General features: G+C 40.7%; 1 protein-coding gene across 1 annotated transcript in view; it reads right to left on the bottom strand.

The window, feature by feature from the left end:
- cacng2b (calcium channel, voltage-dependent, gamma subunit 2b) overlaps positions 1-18,276 on the bottom strand; it is a 108,188-nt gene that overhangs the window by 20,481 nt on the left and 69,431 nt on the right. Inside the window, exon 2 of the mRNA XM_004066076.5 lies at positions 12,688-12,771. Coding sequence (XP_004066124.1) covers positions 12,688-12,771 — 84 coding nt within the window. The remainder of the gene's footprint in view (positions 1-12,687; positions 12,772-18,276) is intronic.

Genomic DNA, 18,276 nt, shown 5'->3' with positions numbered 1-18,276 from the left:
GCAATTAGACCTGGAAAATCACCTATACTTGAGGATCTAAAGTACTTTGTAATACAATACAAATTGCATAGTTTAAATAGGCCTTACATAACAGAAAAGTTGTGGTGTAAGATAGAACGCCAAAAAGGAATAGGAGTAGGACCTGGACTTGGACTATACCACTGTTTTAGGTTCTGTTCACTTTTGTTATTTAAAAGCTGCAAATAAGTTAAATAGTGACAAATGTGGAGTTTTCTTAGGTTTCTTTTTACAGTTTAAACTTATGACTAAAAATTGAAAACTGTCTTAGCAAACATTTGTGTAAATGCTAGTCTTGTGTCTGTGGGCCTGTGATGGACTGATCACCTTATCCCACCTTTTGTCTGATGTCACTTCTGATAAGTTCTTGAATCTCCTCATGCATGGACAAAATGCATAAATAAATGATGAAATTACAACAGTTCCATCAAGGTCTTGCGATAATCGTTTTATGGATTGGGTTATGTTTTACCAGCTTACTCACTGGTGACAGAAACTGTGATGATCATGCCTCTTTATAGTAGATCAAACCAGTACTGCAAATGTACATTTAATTATATATAATCTCTCTCTCTCCATCTATATATACAGTATATATATATATATATTTGACACATTTGGTGTCACGGGAAACAGTCACTTCAGTTTGGCTTTCTACTGCTTAAGCTAACTGCAGTGAACTTGCATGCCGATTTTCCTCAAGCCTTCTCATCAGAAGACGCTCCTGTCGAGATGTTAGCTTCCTCGCACGGGCTGGATGTCTCTGACAGTTGGTGCACGTCCATCTTTCATACATTTTTGGATCACTTTTGCCATAGTAGTTTTATTTATATGTAAAGGTTTGCTGATCTTAAAGTAGCCCTCATCTTTTTTTGTGTAGAGAATTGATTCCCTTTCTCAGATTTTGTAACATTTCTTTTCCATGGCGAGCCAGTGCTGACAGCATGAAATGGGAAAGGCTTTTCTTTGCTAAGTAATGCCCATTTATAGTCACCTGTGTGCTGGACACCCCTTAAATGAATTATTGGACTCCCCTGTGGTTAAATGCCTGTTAATAAGAATTCTGTAGTTTCAAGTGTTTTCTCCGAAAACTATTATTGTGGTGTGCTCATTTTTGCAAAATGGGATTTAATTATTCTGTAAGGATAACCACTTTTTTATGTGAGCAAATGAAAAATATCTTGTTTGCAATTATTAGCCCACATATGTGGGAGTATTTTGTAGTATAGTATCTCATAGAAAATGTTAATTCTGAAAGGACACAAAGGTTTTTTTGATTTCCATTCCTACGTTCCAACCAGATCAATCTGTCTGAGGCAGAATCTAAATGAATCGACCTGTACCATTGAAAAAAACGTTTCAAAAGCAGATAAATCAATAACTGAATCGCGGTGGCGCAGTGGTTAGCACTCTTGCCTCGCTGCAAGAAGGCCCCTGGTTCAAGTTCCGGCTCGGGGACCTGAAACAGAACACTAATGGGGGACCCTTCTTTGTAGAGTTTAAATGTTCTCCCGTGCATGCGTGGGATTTCTCCGTGGAGTCTGGCTTCCTCCCACCGTCCAAAAACATGCGTCATAGGTTAATTTTGGTTAACTAAATTGTCCCTAGGTGTGTATAGGAGTGTGCATGGGTGTGTGATATGTGGCCCTGCGACCTGTCTAGTTACCGGTACGGTACCTTTACCCACCATTGGATGGGAAAGGCTCCAGCAGCACAGTGACACCGAAAGGGACAAAACTGGTTTAGAAGATGAATGAATGAATGAATCGATATAGAAAAATACCATTTGGATTGAAATATGGTAGGTTTACTATAACACAAAATCGACCAAGTGCCATCTCAGTAAACAAAACATGTGATGTCATGTGTGGAAACACTGAATTTTGCAAATACATGTGAGCATGCAGTGTGGTAGAATGTTCTAATAATGTTTTGTTTGTATTATTTCGATGTGCAAAAACAACAGTAGGCTGAACTTTGTGAAGCTAAAATATAAAAGGATTTGCCATTATTTCTTGTTTGCTTGTTTGTTAGTACACACATTAAAATTAAACTTGATTATCTTGCAAGAGATATAAAGAATCTGGAAAACCTCACTTGTACTGTTCAGTACCCTGGTATTTATCTCTGAGTCACTGGTTGAATTTTTGGCTAAAGATGTGCTGGATCGATTTTAGGTAATTTAATAGGATCAAATTAAATTGTTTAAAGGATGGTTACTCCCTTAGTATCAATATTCAGAAACTTTTGCTTGAATTTATGTTATGGTAATGGAAAGTTTTATTTCAAGGACAGCAGGAGTTCAAGAGTATTATGGTAGATAGGGTACAATGTAGACTGCATGCCCCACAAACACTATTTCACTGTATGTAGGACATGAAAGAGTCTTACCAGGCTAAGGTGAAAGTTCTGCTCATGTCGTCTAACTGCTCAGGAGAGCTTGTTCCTTTTGTAGGTTCCTGATCTTATCTGATGATTAAGTCTTGCAAATTTAGGCATTCTTCCCCGTTAATTTCCGCTGCGTGGCTACAGAAGATAGTCACTGTACTGCAATTGAGTCATGGTTCCAAAATGATGCATATCAAAAGGGAAGAAAATGAGTACACCAGCACGGTAAAGTCTTATCGCTATCTTTTATTCTGTGCTGCAATGAAGTATGGGGGTGGCGACTGCTGTGGCATTTTTGTACATCTGCTGCAAGATGAGGCTGGGTGCTTGCTCTTACATAAGAGCATCTGCACATTCATCCACAAAGCGGGAGGATGAGGTGGGGGGTGGTAGCAGTGGGGCGGTAGGGGTGTGGGGTTGGGGTGTTAAGCATGAGATGGCTCAGAGATCAAGAGACTGAGGAAGATAGACTGAAAATGCTCCTGGGAAAATAGGGGGAGACAGAGAATGAACGAGTGGAAGCGTACAATACATTCAAAATGACAGCTTGAATGTATATGTCATATTGATCTATTTATGTTTCAGGCCTTCGACATTGTCTAAATGGGAACACTGGTTTTATTTTGAGACACTTAATAGAAATGTAATACATATTATATATTACATTTATGTATAGGAGCCATGCATTTAAATGTGTAATTATCATAAATATTGTTCTTTTATATACCTCCTCAAATATACACTTAAGAAATATTTTCGTGGAATACTTTGCTTTGTTTTGACATATAACTTTTCTTCAGGAAACACACAAGCAAACTTTGGTCAAAACCAAAAAAAGTTTTAGTTTGTTTTTGGAGGACTGAGGACATTACCACGGTTCACTTAGAGGGCAAATGCAGAACAGTTTGAAAAAAAAACAAAAGAAAGGATGGAAAGAATGAAATTTAAGTAAGTGTAGCAAAAACAGTCAAATAAAAAAAAGTTTACAGCACAAATCGAAGTACATTAAGAAAAAATCGGAAAAATCTAATTTGCACTAATATATTTTTTTAGGGTTTGTGGACTATATAATAGTTAATGTAATAATTGTTTGTTTGATTTTTTCAAGCTAATTTGCTCTTTTGGTTAAGCTGTACGGTTGCCTCACCTCACAGCGAGAAGTCCCTGGTTTGAATTCTGGCCGGGACCTTTCTGTGTGAGGTTTGCATGTTGTCCTCGGGTTTTTCTGTGCACTCCGGCTTCGTCCTACAGTTCAAAAACATGCTTTGTAGGTCAATTGGTGACTCTAAATTGCCTCTTGGGTATGAGTGTGTGTGATTATGTGGCCCTGTGCTAAACATGTGATCCAGAAAGGATTAGGTGGGTTGGAAAATGGATGGATGGATGATTGAACTGTATCTTGTAATATTACTCCCAAAAAACTGTTTCTGGAACTGCATGCCAATGTCCAACTGGTTTAGTCATCCTCAAAAACTTAGGATATACTGCACTGATAATCTGGCGTCACCAATTAAGCTAGGTTGACACCATCCTCTGCAACGCGCGTTTAAGCAACCACTTCCAGTGAAAAGTCTATGCAAATGGAGGTAAACATGCATTTCGAGCTTCTTTGTTGAAAACTCATGTTCAAGCATAGCTTGCAAGTATTTATGACTGTTTTCGGGCTCTACGTACAAAACTTGTAGCCACTGAATGCGTGTTGCAAGTTGAAATTGGTCAAACTTTGACCAATCACGGACTCGCATTGGGTATTGACATATGGTCCTTTTCAAAACACGTAAGGGCCAACTGTTTGAAAATTGGTCATGGAGTTGAAATTAATAACTGTGGTTTGTGCCCAGCCAGAATTATGTGACACAACATCTTTCATGTATCGGAATAGAGCTGTGAAATAGGCCTGGTGGGACATTGCACATCAAGCCTCTTCCAGCTGCCGGTGGTGGACATGCGCTACTAAACAGTAGAAAAAGAAGGAACTCAGGTTTGTTAACTCAGGTGAGAATGTTGACGAGCACAAGGCTGGAAATCATTATGTCGGGCTGATTGGGTAGAATGCCAGACAAAGGAGCGTGATACACCAGGATTGTTTCCCTAAAGAGGATTCAGCTGTAGAATCGGAGTGCCACCAGTGCAGAACTTGGTCAGGAATGGCAGCAGGCAGGTGTGAGCGCATCTGCACGCACAGTGAGGCGAAGACTTTTGGAAGATAGCCCAGTGTCAAGAATGGTAGCAAAGAAGCCACTTTCTCCCCCCAAAAAACCTGAGGGACAGATTGATCTTCTGCAAAAAAGTATGGTGAATGGACTGCTGAGGACAGGAGCAAAGTCATATTCCCTGATGAAGCCTCTTACCGATTGTTTGGGGCATCTGGAAAAAGGCTTGTCCGGAGAAGAAAAGATGAGCATTACCATCAGTCCTGTGTCGTGCAAACAGTAAAGCATCCTGAGACCATTCATGTGTGGGGTTGTTTCTCATCCAAGGGAGTGAGCTCACTCACAAATTTGCCCAAAAACACAGCCATGAATAAAAAATTGTACCAAAACACCCACCAACAGCAACTTCTTCAAACAACCCAACAACAGTTTGGTGACAAACAATGTATTTTCCAGTACGATGGAGCACCGTGCCATAAGGCAAAAATGATAACTAAGTGGCTCGGTGACCAGAACGTTAAGATTTTGGGTTAATGGCCTGAAAACCCCCCAGATCTTAATCCCATTTAGGTCAATGGGATTATTGTGGTCAATTCTCAAGAGGCGGGTGGACAAACAATAGCAATTAATAATTACCATCGAAGGCCATGGTAATTATTAATTATATCTGTAGACATTTCTATTCAGACTAAAAAACATGGAACCGTTTGGTTATTAGGGCAACATAATTCTACTTCACCTGTTGGTCCAGGAACAGGTCGAGCCCCTGCTTTTGCTGAGTTTTGCTTTGCTTCTCTGACCAATGATGCTGACTGTCCCTCGTCGGATGCCGTCTCATGTTTGTCTTCCTCATTATCTTCTGTCATAAATGCTTACTGTGGATCATGCTGCTGTCTCATCTTCCTCCTTCTAACACCTCTGTTGCTCCCCTACTATCTCGTTTGCTCCTTCTGCAGTACTTTTCTTCTTAAAATAATAATATGTATAGACTTTCTCTTCGTTCTCTGAAAATTGACATACACAAGCATCAACTAATGACTTTAGGTAACTCTGTGGAAACAGGTCAAAAACACATCAAAATGCTCCGGTGACACAACAAACCAGTCCTCTAATAGTGCCATGAAATGCGAGGCGCGTGTGACAGTGACATCCTTTTTTATGTACTGATAAACTGTCATTGCACATCCACCACCGCTGATGCTGTGATGTATTTGCAATTACATTTGCGCACAATACAGATCAGGTGATCTAAAGTCTAAAGTGCAGTAATAAGATTGTTAAAAGACACCACGTAAAATATTTAACAGGTGTGAAAAGAAATGAAGTGTTTTGGAATGTGTGTGTAAGCGTGTGTGTGTGTGTGTGCGTGTGTCCGTGTGTGCTGAAACCGGTGCTCGCACAATGCAGAAAGGGAGAGGCGAGGGCGCATCGATGTTTGCCTCTTCTGCAGCAGACAGATTGTTTGTCTCTATTTGATCCGCTAATGTCAGCAAAGCCATGCAGATGTCGCAGAAATATGTCATCTTTCTAACTGGCACACCTCAGAGCGGGGAACTAGGAATATGAGGCGATTTCAAGGGATCAATCAATGTGTGTTTAGATCCCACCCATTTTCACTGATTCTGCTGATTAAGCTCGTCATGAAATAAATAAGTCATTCTAAAAAAACAGCAATGTGAAATAAAAACAAAGCTACTTTGGAAAATATTGCTTTTGAAATCTGTGGTTCTGAAAAAAAAAACAGAATCATAATAATATCCAACATAATTAAAATTAATAATTTAAAATGCTGTTTTAAAATAATGAACAAGCAAAATGAAGCCAGAGAGGTAAACTTGACAATAAAAGAACCTGCTTGGTTTCTGATTTTTGGTAGCAGAGACTGTTCTAGATAAATATGGCAACTTGATTGGATGGAATCTAGACCAATCTGCATGAACTCTCTTTTCTGTGATTGGCTTTTTGGTGGCACAAACATCACACTAAACTGAGATGTGAATGCAAAATCAAAGATTTGAGATGCAAGACAACACATCTGACACATTTGTTTCACAAACGCAAACATTTGAAAGCAAAGAAAAAGATTTTGAAAGCCAGAAAGTTTTGTTTTTAATACTGAACATTTTGGTCACAATTTGGGAAAGTTTGATCTCAAAACTGTGCCTTCTCTTCTCAATGTGTTGGCACAAATATTAATTCATAAGAATTAGTTTGACGGAGCTGCTCAAAAACAGTGTTGTGTGAGTTTGTTGCAGTCTTGATCCCCAAAAAACCTTACTAACTTTAACAAATGTTTAAAAAAAATCTGACATTACTTTCCTCTTCTCTTCCCAGTGATCTCTCAACTACCACATAATCTCCATCCTCCAGCTGTCAGACAGGCGAGAAAGCCTCAATGGAAATGGACAGACAGATGGGTGGAAAGCAACAGGAAAAGGCACGGATGCAGGGAAAGGAGGAGGACATGAAGAAGTATGACCCACTTTGCAGGAGCCTGGAGTATTTATGGAAGAAACTGTCCTATTTGGTGAACCGCTGGGAGGGCGACAGCACTGCACTGATACCCTTCTCTTTGTCCTTCATCTCCTAAATCCTTTCATCTCTTCATTTTTGCTTTCCTTTTTAACCCATTCTATCTACCCATCTTTTAAAAAAAATCTTCACCTTTTTGGTGCAGTTCCTGTGTCAGTCCTTATCAGGTGTTGCTTGTGAAAAGTTTTCCCATCTTTGAGTCTCAGTTCTTTGACTTTACCTTGTTCTTTAACAATTTTTCCTCATCAGGTATGTTCCTCACATAGTCCCTGTCCTCTCTTATCCTCTTGTCCTCTTTATAAATCTTCCCTTTGTCCTCAGTGGATAAGTTTCCTTTGGCCTCGTTCTCACTTTTGCATTTACTCTCATTTTTTAGTTGGCACTGGCTACCTCGTATACCTCAAGACTTTAAAAAAAGATTTCTCAGATCTTTTCACTCAGACAATGTTGACTGTTCCCTTTATATATTTTAAGTTACAAAAATAAAAGCACTATAAATTTGCTTAGGTAAAAGCAACTTATATATGAGATACAGTTCCAGTGCTTAACATTGTAATCATTAAATAAACTGAATTTGACAATTTTATTACAATGGAAGACTTATTAAAATTTAAGGTAGAGTTTTTTTTCCAAGTAATACTTTAAAAAAAAGAAAGAAAAAATGTGTTCCGGTACAATGGCGGGACACGTATCGTGTCGTGAGGCCCATATCGGGACAAGTATTGAATCGCCAAACTATTGCCAATACACACTCCTAGTAATTTCTATTGACAGCAGGGCAGAAAAAGACTCGCCGCTCCATCTGATCAGCGGGTGAAGTTGAAAAAAACATGGAGGAGAATTTGATCGTTCTCCTCCCAAACTTTATGACATTTTTGACATAATTATTGTTTTAATTTCTTCCTTCCATGTGCTAATACGGGACAGCAAGTCATAAACTGGGTCACAGTGAGACAAAAGTACCACCGAAAGCGGCCGCCATTCAGACAGCTCCTGCAATAGATGGTGAACCTCACCATAAACAAAAAGACTAAATAATACCATAAACCCAGACAAGAGAGGCAGCTGACACAAATTTGATGTAAAATACGTTTTTTTGTTTGATTTTTGTCTGCTACGGAGCCCGTGACCTGACATGAGTAAAAAAAACAATGAATTCGTTCCCACTAAATAATTAAGTCGTTCCCATGAAATAATTCACGTGATAAGTCGTTCATAAACACGGAAGTGAACAATACTTGGATTTACAGCAGATACCTTCACATTTCTGTCTGTGTGTCTCTCAGGACAATGCATGGAAGACACGGAGGATGTTTAGAGATTGGATTTATTTATTCTAAAAACCTCTACAAAAGCATCTGTAATCGCATCTCCATGTCTGGAGACTGTTCATTCACAGTCTTTCCTGGTACTCACTCTGTCCTGCTGCAAAAGCTGCTTTCCGCTGCAACATCCGTGTCTCTGTGACCCACATTAATTCAAGTGGGGAAAAATGATAAACAAGAATCAAACTAGGGGATCTCGCTCTGCTGCCCGGCATAGAGTGCTCCGGCCGGCAGCGGAGCTCACTCTGCGCCTGCAATCTCTCTCTCTCTTATTGTGACTGCACTTTATGATTTGTCATTCTTTTTTTTCATTTGTTCATCTTCTAATCCGTTTCTTTCTTTTCGGGGCCTATTCCGGCCACTTGTGGGCGAAGGCAGGGGACACCCTGGACTGGTTAAGTCTGTCGCAGGGCCACAATCACACACCCATGCACTATCACATTTACACCTAGGGACAATTTAGAGTAACCAAATAAACCATGAGGCATGTTTTTGGACGGTGGAAGGAAGCTGGAGTCCCCGGAGAAAGCCCATGCACGGGGAGAACATGCAAACTCCACACAGAAAGCTCCCCCACGGATGATCTGTTTCAGGTCCCCCAGTGAACCAGGGGCCTTCTTGTTGTGAGGCATGAGTGCTAGCCACTGCGCCACTGCAGATGATTTGTCAATAAGGTCTAATAAGGTCACTGTGAGACACAAAGAAGCAGGTAAAACATGAAGAGAAATGTAGTGGTGTGTATTGGTGTAAGTTGTTGTTTTCATTTTTGTAAACCATATCTTCCACACTATAAGGTGCATTTTAAAGACTTAATGTTTTTCTAAAAAAGTGCACTTTATAATCCTGAGTACCTTCTGCATGGATTGATTCTGGTTGATGATATCGGAGGTACTTGTAAATATGCTAACGTGGCGAACGTGTAGCAGTATCAGATTGTGGTTTTTAAATGTGTTGCTAGAAAGGCTGGGAGTTGGTGTTGAAAGAATGCAGGGAACAGCACCAGGACTTTGGCACAGTGGCGTGCAAAGGGGGACCCTCAGGCTCCACTGGACAACACAAGGGGCAAGGGAACAAGAGGCACACCATCTCCAGACCACAGGACATGTCCCCAGTTTAAACCTTGAGTATGCTCAAATTTATGCTCGGATTGAGCAAAAAGGTTACATTTTATATGACACTGTGAGCTAAACATTTATTAAAACATGCAGTAAAAGGGGGTTATAATTTCCAATGTCAGTGTGGTTGATGTCGCCCTGTCTGATCATTTCTGTGTGTTCTTTGACCTGTCCGTTGCTCCCAAACCACCACTTGGTCCTGCAGTTGTTCGAAGGAGACACATAAATGAAAACACCAGGGCACAATTTGCAGAATTGGTAAACTTTGAAAACGCCTCTGGTGCTAATGTTAATGAATTAGTGAACTCTGTTACTTCTTGCATTTTGAATCTTCTGGATGCCATTGCCCTATGAAGATAAAAATCAGAAAAGGTAGAGAAGCTCCCTGGATGAACGATGATGTGGTCAGGGCACAGAAAAGGCAGTGTTGCAGAGCTGAGCGGAGCATGTCAAAACTCCAAGTTCATCACGAAATGTATAAGGGGGAGTTGTACACCTACAACCAAATCTTATGCAGAACAAGAGAAAGATACTTTTCTGAAATCATTGGAAGTTGCAGCAGCAACTCTCGCGTCTTGTTCGCAACGGTAAACAAATTAACGAACCCTCCAGCTCAGCTGCCATTGGAACTGGTTTGCACATCTAAATGTAATGAGTTTGCTGTATTTTCAATGACAAGGTTCAAGGCATTAAAAAAGTCATAAACTCCACAACAAAAATAACTACCCAACAGCTACCAAGTCACTCTAAGCCAGGGGTCGGGAACCTATGGCTCTTTTGATGGTCACATGTGGCTCGCAGACAAATCTTTAATTATGCTTTTTTTTATCATTAGTCCAGTCCTTCTCGGGCGCGATGCGATGCCAGAGGCGCGCAGTAGTAGCGGTGCTTGGAGAGAAAAATCTGCGCCAGCACCATCAGTTACTATTATCTATAATTTCACAGAGTTTGTACCAGCTGGAAACCTGTGAATTGCCGTGCCTAAAAGTGCGCGCTCCCGTCTCTGAGAAAGAGCGCGCAGTTGCGGGGACGGGATGTGTGAGGAAGAAAGCAGAGGGTGGGGCTGAGGTGTTGTGGGGACAGGCAGCAGGTGAACCGCGCAGGGATTGTAAATACGTAAAACCCGCTGCCCGTCACTCACTGCAGTGTGTGAGTGTGTGTTTGTCTCCCCGTATGCATGTGAGCGTCTGCCTCACATCTAAAGAACAGTCAGACATAAGATCACGTTTAAAGTCTCAATGCCTGCATGAAGCAGAAACTCACCACGTATCAACCAGACTAGACCATCAGCAAAACTACCACGAGAAATACTCATCATTTATTAGCAATAGCATAACAATGTTATTAAAAATAATCCACAGACTTATTGTACTTTAAAAGTGTTGAAATTACATCAAATGCACACATTCACTTGTATATTTAGTTTCAAACATATCGTTGCGGTCTGAGTTGGACTGGGTGGCTGTTGGGCCGCGTTATAAGTTCTGGAGTTCTTGAAACGCATCAAGCAGAGATCTGATTGGCTCTCAGTTCTGTCGCTGAGCCTGTTGTTAGGTAGTTTGGACCAATGGGGTTCAGCTATGGGCCGAATAAGGGAAATGGGAGGGCTGGAGCGGGAGCAGGGGAATATAAAGTTGGGAGAAGCGCTCTCGTCTCGTGTCGACAGGAGAGATTCAGGAGTTGCTGAATTAATTTTACGGCGTTTGTTGTGGTCTACAGTAACCAGAATAAAGAACCTTAAAAGAGGTTAAGTCTCCGTGCCTCAGTGTGGGAAAGGGACGCTACATTATTGTATGGCTCTTTTTAAATTACATTTAAAAATATGTGGCGTTTTATGGCTCTCTTGGCCAAAAAGGTTCCCGACCCCTGCTCTAAGCTGACTCACTTTGTAACTGTAACTGACTGATAAACACCTTTCTTAGTTCGTCTGCATGCTGCCTTGATGTGTTTAGATTTCTAAAGTATGTACTGAACATTTTGTCAGCAACAATTACTCAAATAGTTAACATGTCGCTTCAATCTGGAACATTTCCAGAGGCCTTAAAAACTGCAGTCATTAAACCTTTCCTGAAGAAGAGCAATCTTGATGTCACAGTAGTGAATAATTACAGACCCATCTCAAACTTGCCATTTTTAGGAAAAGTCCTAGAAAAAGTTGTTTTCCAACAGCTCACTGATTTTCTCTTAACAAAAAATTCATTTGATGTTTTACAGTCAGGTTTTAGACCCCATCATAGAACAGAAACTGCTCTTATCAAGGTACCTAACGACATCTGCCTCAAACACTGACGCTGGCAAAGTCACTGTCTTAATCCTGCTAGACCTGAGCGCTGCTTTTGACATTGTTCTTCATGGGATCCTTTTAAAAAGACTCAAAGACTGGCTTGGAATTTCTGGCTCTGCCCTTAGTTGGTTCAAGTCCTATCTAGAAGACAGGAAATATTTTGTTGAAATTGGGGGTTGTGTCTCATGTTCATGGCCTTGAACTGTGGTGTGCCCCAGGGATCAATCCTGGGACCCCTTTTGTTCAACCTCTACATGCTGCCACTAGGTCAGTTAATTCGCAGTAATAACATATCTTATCAGAACTCTGCAGACGATACTTAGATCTATGTGTCACTGACAGCAGGTGAAAATGGGGCAGTGGATTCACTTAGTTGTTGCATCCAACAGATCAGTGCTTGGATGCAAAACAACTTTCTCCAGCTAAACTCAGACAAGACTGAAGTTATTGTCTTTAGTCCACAGAAACAAGGAGAAAGTGTTAGCAGTTACCTTTCATTCTCTGTCTCTAACAGCTTCAAATCAAGTCAGAAACCCAGGGGTAATCATGGACTCTGACCTGCACTTTAACAGCCATATCAAGTCAGTAACATCAGCAGTATACTTATACAATATACATTATTGCTACTTTATGATTTAAAAAAACAGGTTGGAACCAATTTCTGTATTTATTTTTTAAAGACAAAAGAACTGTGCTGCATTTCACAAAGGAATTACAGAAACATCCGTAATTGTTTCTTTCCCTTGTACAAAAGGTTTTGTGGCAAAGTGTAAAGTAACAATGACGCATTAAAATTCACCTTTGACTCCTGAAAAAATTGGCACACAACTAAAAAAGATCTTTCGAAAATATAAATGGATGAAAGTACTCACGTAGAAAGTATTCTGAAGCGTCTGCCTCATAATCAGCATCTTCTGGGAAGTGATCTATCTGCTTACACATGCCTTTAAAAGATCCTGTGAAGGAGAAAAAACAAATAAATTCATTAACATTATGCAAGAGAAAATCCTTATGTCTAAATAAAGGTTTGATGTATTTTATTTTGTTTATACAGTCTTTTAACCCTAAATGTGTGAAATGGCTTACTACAGTGTTCCCCTGCGTATTCGCGTTTCACTATTCGCAGATTTTTTTCAGTCACGTGACTCCTCCGGTTCATCACAAAAACTCAGCTTAAGACACTGGTATGAGACTTTTGCATCCAAAGGAGGTGCTGCGGGGGAGGAAGGGAGCGGAGATGAAGAGCATGCCCGCCCCTCGGCTTCCTTGATGGCTGCTAAGGAATATTTCACAGCTATTTTCACCGGTTCCTCAATCGCTACAAACCAAAGCTTGTGCCCCTGCATGGAGAAATATCATCAGCTAGCTCAGAAGCGGCTGCAAAAAAATCCTGATATGCTGAGGAAGATAATCGAGGAGAATAATTATCATCTTGAGCAGGTGTTTAATTTGGATGAAACCGGCCTCTTCTTGAAGAAGATGCACTTTCGCACTAAACTGATGACGGAGGAAGCACAAACTCCTGGTTTTAAGGCACCGAGTGACACACCTAATGTGTGTTATAAAGTAAGCTACTGCACAGTCTATTGCTCTGATGAAAAATGATTAAAAAAACTCTTTATGTTGAACAATATTCCAGTGTTCTTTAACAAATATTTTACAAAGCATCAGAAATGTTTCAGAACTGTTTTTGAGGAATAAGGATTGGTGACAGACATTCTTCAGCTGCGGTTGGTTCTCCGTATTCGCATATTATTCACAGGTGTCTCTTGTCCCTAAGCCCTGCAAATAAGGCGGTAATACTGTTTTTTAATTAATGTAATAGTGTCCCGTATTTTCTGTACTGTAAGGTGCACTTAAAAGCCTCAATATTTTTCAAAATATAATAGCGCACCTTATATTTTAATTAAATCTGGCTGTGCCTACTGATGTGGAAATAATTTTGAGAAGTACACGGCACTCTGTCAGAACATTAGTCTGTTTTTTAAAGCTGCAAATAAATTTAGGTGTTATTGTACACACGCTTAAGTGGTTAACATGTAGCAGTGTTGGACTGTGTTTTGTGTTTTTTTGGGTGTTACCAACAAGATTAGGAGTTAGTGCCGTCACGGTAACTTTTGTTTAAGCAGCGTCAGTCGGCTTTTAATGTGTTGCAAACAATGTTGGAAGTTACAGGGAGCCTATTGTGAGTACGCTAATGTGTAGCTGTGTCAGACTGTGCTCTCTTTTACATGTTGTAATCAAAGTTAGGAGTAAAGGCCTGTTCACACCGGGACGAATTTTGCCGGCGATTTTCGCCGACGTTTAACGCCTCGTGACTAAACAAAGGGCACCAACGAGAGTGTGCACACCGACGCGAAAAAACGCCACGCGTTAAAGCGTCAAAAAAAAAACCGCCTCGGGTTCGTTTTTTTTTTTCGACGCGTCGCGTCGAAATCTACTCGACCAATGAGAATGGCGCATTTGCTCACGTGTCTGGAGCTTCTGAAGTTACAGTAAAACACAACTTGGGGGCGCTCAAACACAAAACTGCCTTGCTGAGCACACATACCAGCGAAGAAGATAGACGCCAAGTAGCGTCTACACAGCCGCAAAGCAATAATGACGGACATTCTAAAATATCCCCGAACCAAGCACCAGTTGGAGCAACTGGTGCTTGAAATATTCATGTTTTCTTTGTTTGATTTTGACAAGCGTGTAAATACTTGCTCTCTTCTTCTGAGTGAAAAGCGACTTTAAGAAGCGTAAAGTTGCGCAGCGCCAACTTGTGTACAGGAGTATTTCTGTTTTACATTAAGCGCCATCTAATGTCAGGGAATGAAATTGCATGTTCACTCCACTCATCGTCAGCGAAAATCGCCTGGGTGTGAACACAAAAAACGTGGCGAAAAACGCTGGCGAATAACGCCTGGCGTATATTCGTCCCGGTGTGTACGGGCCTTAAGAATAGTCACAGTAGCGTTTGTTTTTGACGTATCTGTCTGTCTTTTTTTTATGTTACAAACAAGGTCGGAAGTTACAGGTATCGTGAATAATCCTGTGGCTAATCTTTCTAATGTAGTGGGTTACATTTTAGACTAACTGTAAATATGTTAATAAAGTCTGAATGACTGATGGACTTATCTCTGACTTTTTTGTCTAACTTAAGGCTCCTCATGGTTTGGTGCGTCTTTATCTGACAAATTTGAAAATAGACCATCTATTAACAGTGTCCCTTATAAACTGGTGCGCCCTACAGTGGGGAAATTACGGTATTAACTACTAATGAAAATAGATGACATTACAATAGAAAAAAAAAGTCAGAGAGAGGGAAAAATTCTTTGGAGGTTAAGAAAAAAAATACACATAAAAATGTTGTAAAGTTGATTTAAGACTATTTTCTTAAAAAAGCAAGATATTGCTGTAAATATAAAAAGAACAGCACAAAAAAGACAGTGAGTGCCTAAAAAGATGCATGTCTTACAATACGAGTGTGTGGGAGTGGTGATGATATTGAAGGAGGGAGGAGAGAATGAGCCACATGTAAATAAAAGAGAGAACAAACATGGAGGTGAAGGTGCTAGTCATCAAGGCAGACTGCTGCAATACACGTGTTTGCCTGTGTGAAGCTTGGGTGTCTGCAAGTGGTAATTGCATGCCCTCCCAATTAAAACAGCTTTTGATAAACAGCAATCGAAGGACAAAAGAACTGTTGCCCTTCTATACACACGCTTCATGAGTCACACTAAGGGAGCTGACACACAAAAACACACTACTGCTCCAGACCTCTGGTCAAAAGCTTCACTATGGTTGTAACTTCAGTCATTAGTTAGGTATTAAAATATATAAAACATAATTCATTATATACTCTGTACAGTGAAAAAAGCCTGAGTAGGGTCCTTGTATATTAGTAGTCAAGATAAAAAGCTGTTGTAGTATTAAACTAGACGTGTTTTTTTTTTCTTAACTGGAGTTTTGGTGGTAATTTAATTTCACCTCTAGTGGAAATTAAAGCGGTTTTACAGAAAAGTAGACCAACAAACTATCAAGTACCATTAAAACACTGTGTAATAAATATCCTTGCTAAAAGTTAATAAAATAAGGGCTTCACAGGGGTCTCTGGCTTATTTTCACAGTCCAAAAACATGCATCATAGACTAAATTGTCCTTAGGTGTGACTGTGTGTTGTGACAGGCTGACGACCTGTCCTGGATGTACCCCACCTTCGCCCAACAATAGCCAAGTTAGGCCCTAGCAGCCAGTGACCCTAAAAGGAAGGCCGGTGTCCAACAAGTTTTCCAGCCAATCGGCTATTAAAGCTCCCTATTTGCTAAACACACCCGATCCAGGTTAACAGCCTAAAGGCCCGTACACACCGGGACGAATATTCGCCAGCGTTTTTCGCCACGTTTTTTGTGTTCACACCCAGGCGATTTTCGCTGACGATGAGCCGAGTGAACATGCAATTTCATTCCCTGACATTAGATGGCGCTTAATGTAAAACAGAAATACTCCTGTACACAAGGTGGCGCTGCGTAACTTTACACTTCTTAAAGTCGCTTTTCACTCAGAAGAAGAGAGCAAGTATTTACGCGCTTGTCAGAATCATACAAAGAAAACATGAATATTTCAAGCACCAGTTGCTCCAACTGGTGCTTGGTTCGGGGATATTTTAGAATGTCCGTCATTATTTCTTCGCGGCTGTGTAGATGCAACTCGGCGATTATCTTCTTCGCTGATATGTGTGCTCAGCAATGCAGTTTTGTGTTCGAGCGCCCCCAAGTTGCGTTTTACTGTAACTTCAGAGGCTCCAGACACGTGTGCAAAAGCGCCATTCTCATTGGTCGAATAGATTTCGACGCAACGCGTCAAAAAAAACAAAAACGAACAAGAGGCGGTTTTTTTTTGAAGCTTTGACGCGTGTCGTTTTTTTCGCGTCGGTGTGCACACTCTCATTGGTGCCCTTTGTTTAGTCACGAGGCGTTAAACGTCGGCGAAAATCGCGCGCGAAATCCGTCCCGGTGTGTACAGGCCTTTAGATAGAGAAGGATTTCTGTAAAACCAACAGGAGGCCGGCCCCCGAGGCCTTGAGTTTGACACCAATTGCCCCAATGTGTGACTGTGAGTGTGGGTATGATTGTGTGACCCTGTGACACACTGGCAATCTGTTTTAGTTTATCCCACCTTCACCCAACAGTGTCTGGGATAGGCTCCAGCAGCAATGCAATCCCAAAATAGGTTTGGGTATTGGATTGAAGTTATTATTGGGTGTCATTAAACATTAAACACGCTCACTGTTAATGTTTTTAGTAGATCTGAAATCCACAATCTGCCTGATTAAAGGGCATATACCATGCAAAATCAAAATGTTGAGCTTTTAAGTGTATTATAATGTTCATTTTCACGAAAAGAAACCCCAGAGCGATATTTTGATCCGTTCATGCATTTCTGAGTATTCCTCTAAAAACCTACACTCTGACCACCAGCCCCTCCCAATACATGAAAACGAGCGGGTCCTCACGAGCTAACATAGACAAGTGAGAACAGCCCGTTCCAGGAAGAGTCTGCGCTGCCAGCACCACCCCCAGGTTAACACCCACTTCCTCTGTGGAGCTAGCAGTGTTCGGCAAAAACTCTTTCCTTTTATATGCACAATGCACATCTATCTTCACAAAAGTTTGGATGTTGTTTGTTTTCGTAGGTGAGACACAGACACAATGCCAATGCTGACACTAGGTTGACGTCATGAAATGGGCAGTACTGACAAGAAGCTAAAGCCGGGGCGTCAGAGATCAATTCATCTTACTTCCAGGTAAGAACTCAGGAAAATAACCTTTTCATTGAAAAATGGTTCTTTTGTGTGTTGTTATGTTGACTAGATGCATAACGCCACTCTAAAAGAGGTAAAAACAACATGGCTTCTGATTCTTTTATGTCCAATTTGAATTTATACCCTAGTTACAAACACAGTAAACAGTTCATTGAGCTAAATGGGATTCTTTTGTGATTTAAACCTCACCTATTAGCATAAACTGATGATTCTGTCTTGTAATGCAGTTATTTTGGGACATCATAATATTATTCAGCCTGTTCCTGTCATTGTCATTATAGTGAACCATGCATGCAATTATAGGTGGCATAACACATTCCCTATAGTGGTTGCCAGGTGATGTAGAAAGTAGAAGATAAAGACACGCTGCTTCCAAAACTCCCACAGATTTAATTACAGTTGTCTTTGTTTCTGGATTTCACTTTTAATGGATAGATGGATGGATATACACTAAAGTGTTCATTTGATTATCACATAATGTGTTAAATGCACGCCAACACCACTAGGTAGGAACTCCATAATATTAGTCCCTCTCCACCAACACTGCTCTCTGTGTCTCTCCCAGCCTCCAACACATGCCCACCCACGCTGCACCACAAGCACATGTAATCTGGAATTGCATTTTCCCTTCCTTCTCTTTTCTACATCTCTC

This window comes from Oryzias latipes, chromosome 1 (genome assembly GCF_053564925.1).
Source record: "Oryzias latipes strain Hd-rR chromosome 1, Olatipes_Hd-rR_3.1".
Lineage (NCBI taxonomy): Eukaryota > Metazoa > Chordata > Actinopteri > Beloniformes > Adrianichthyidae > Oryzias > Oryzias latipes.
This window is presented reverse-complemented; position numbering and strand designations above follow the sequence as displayed.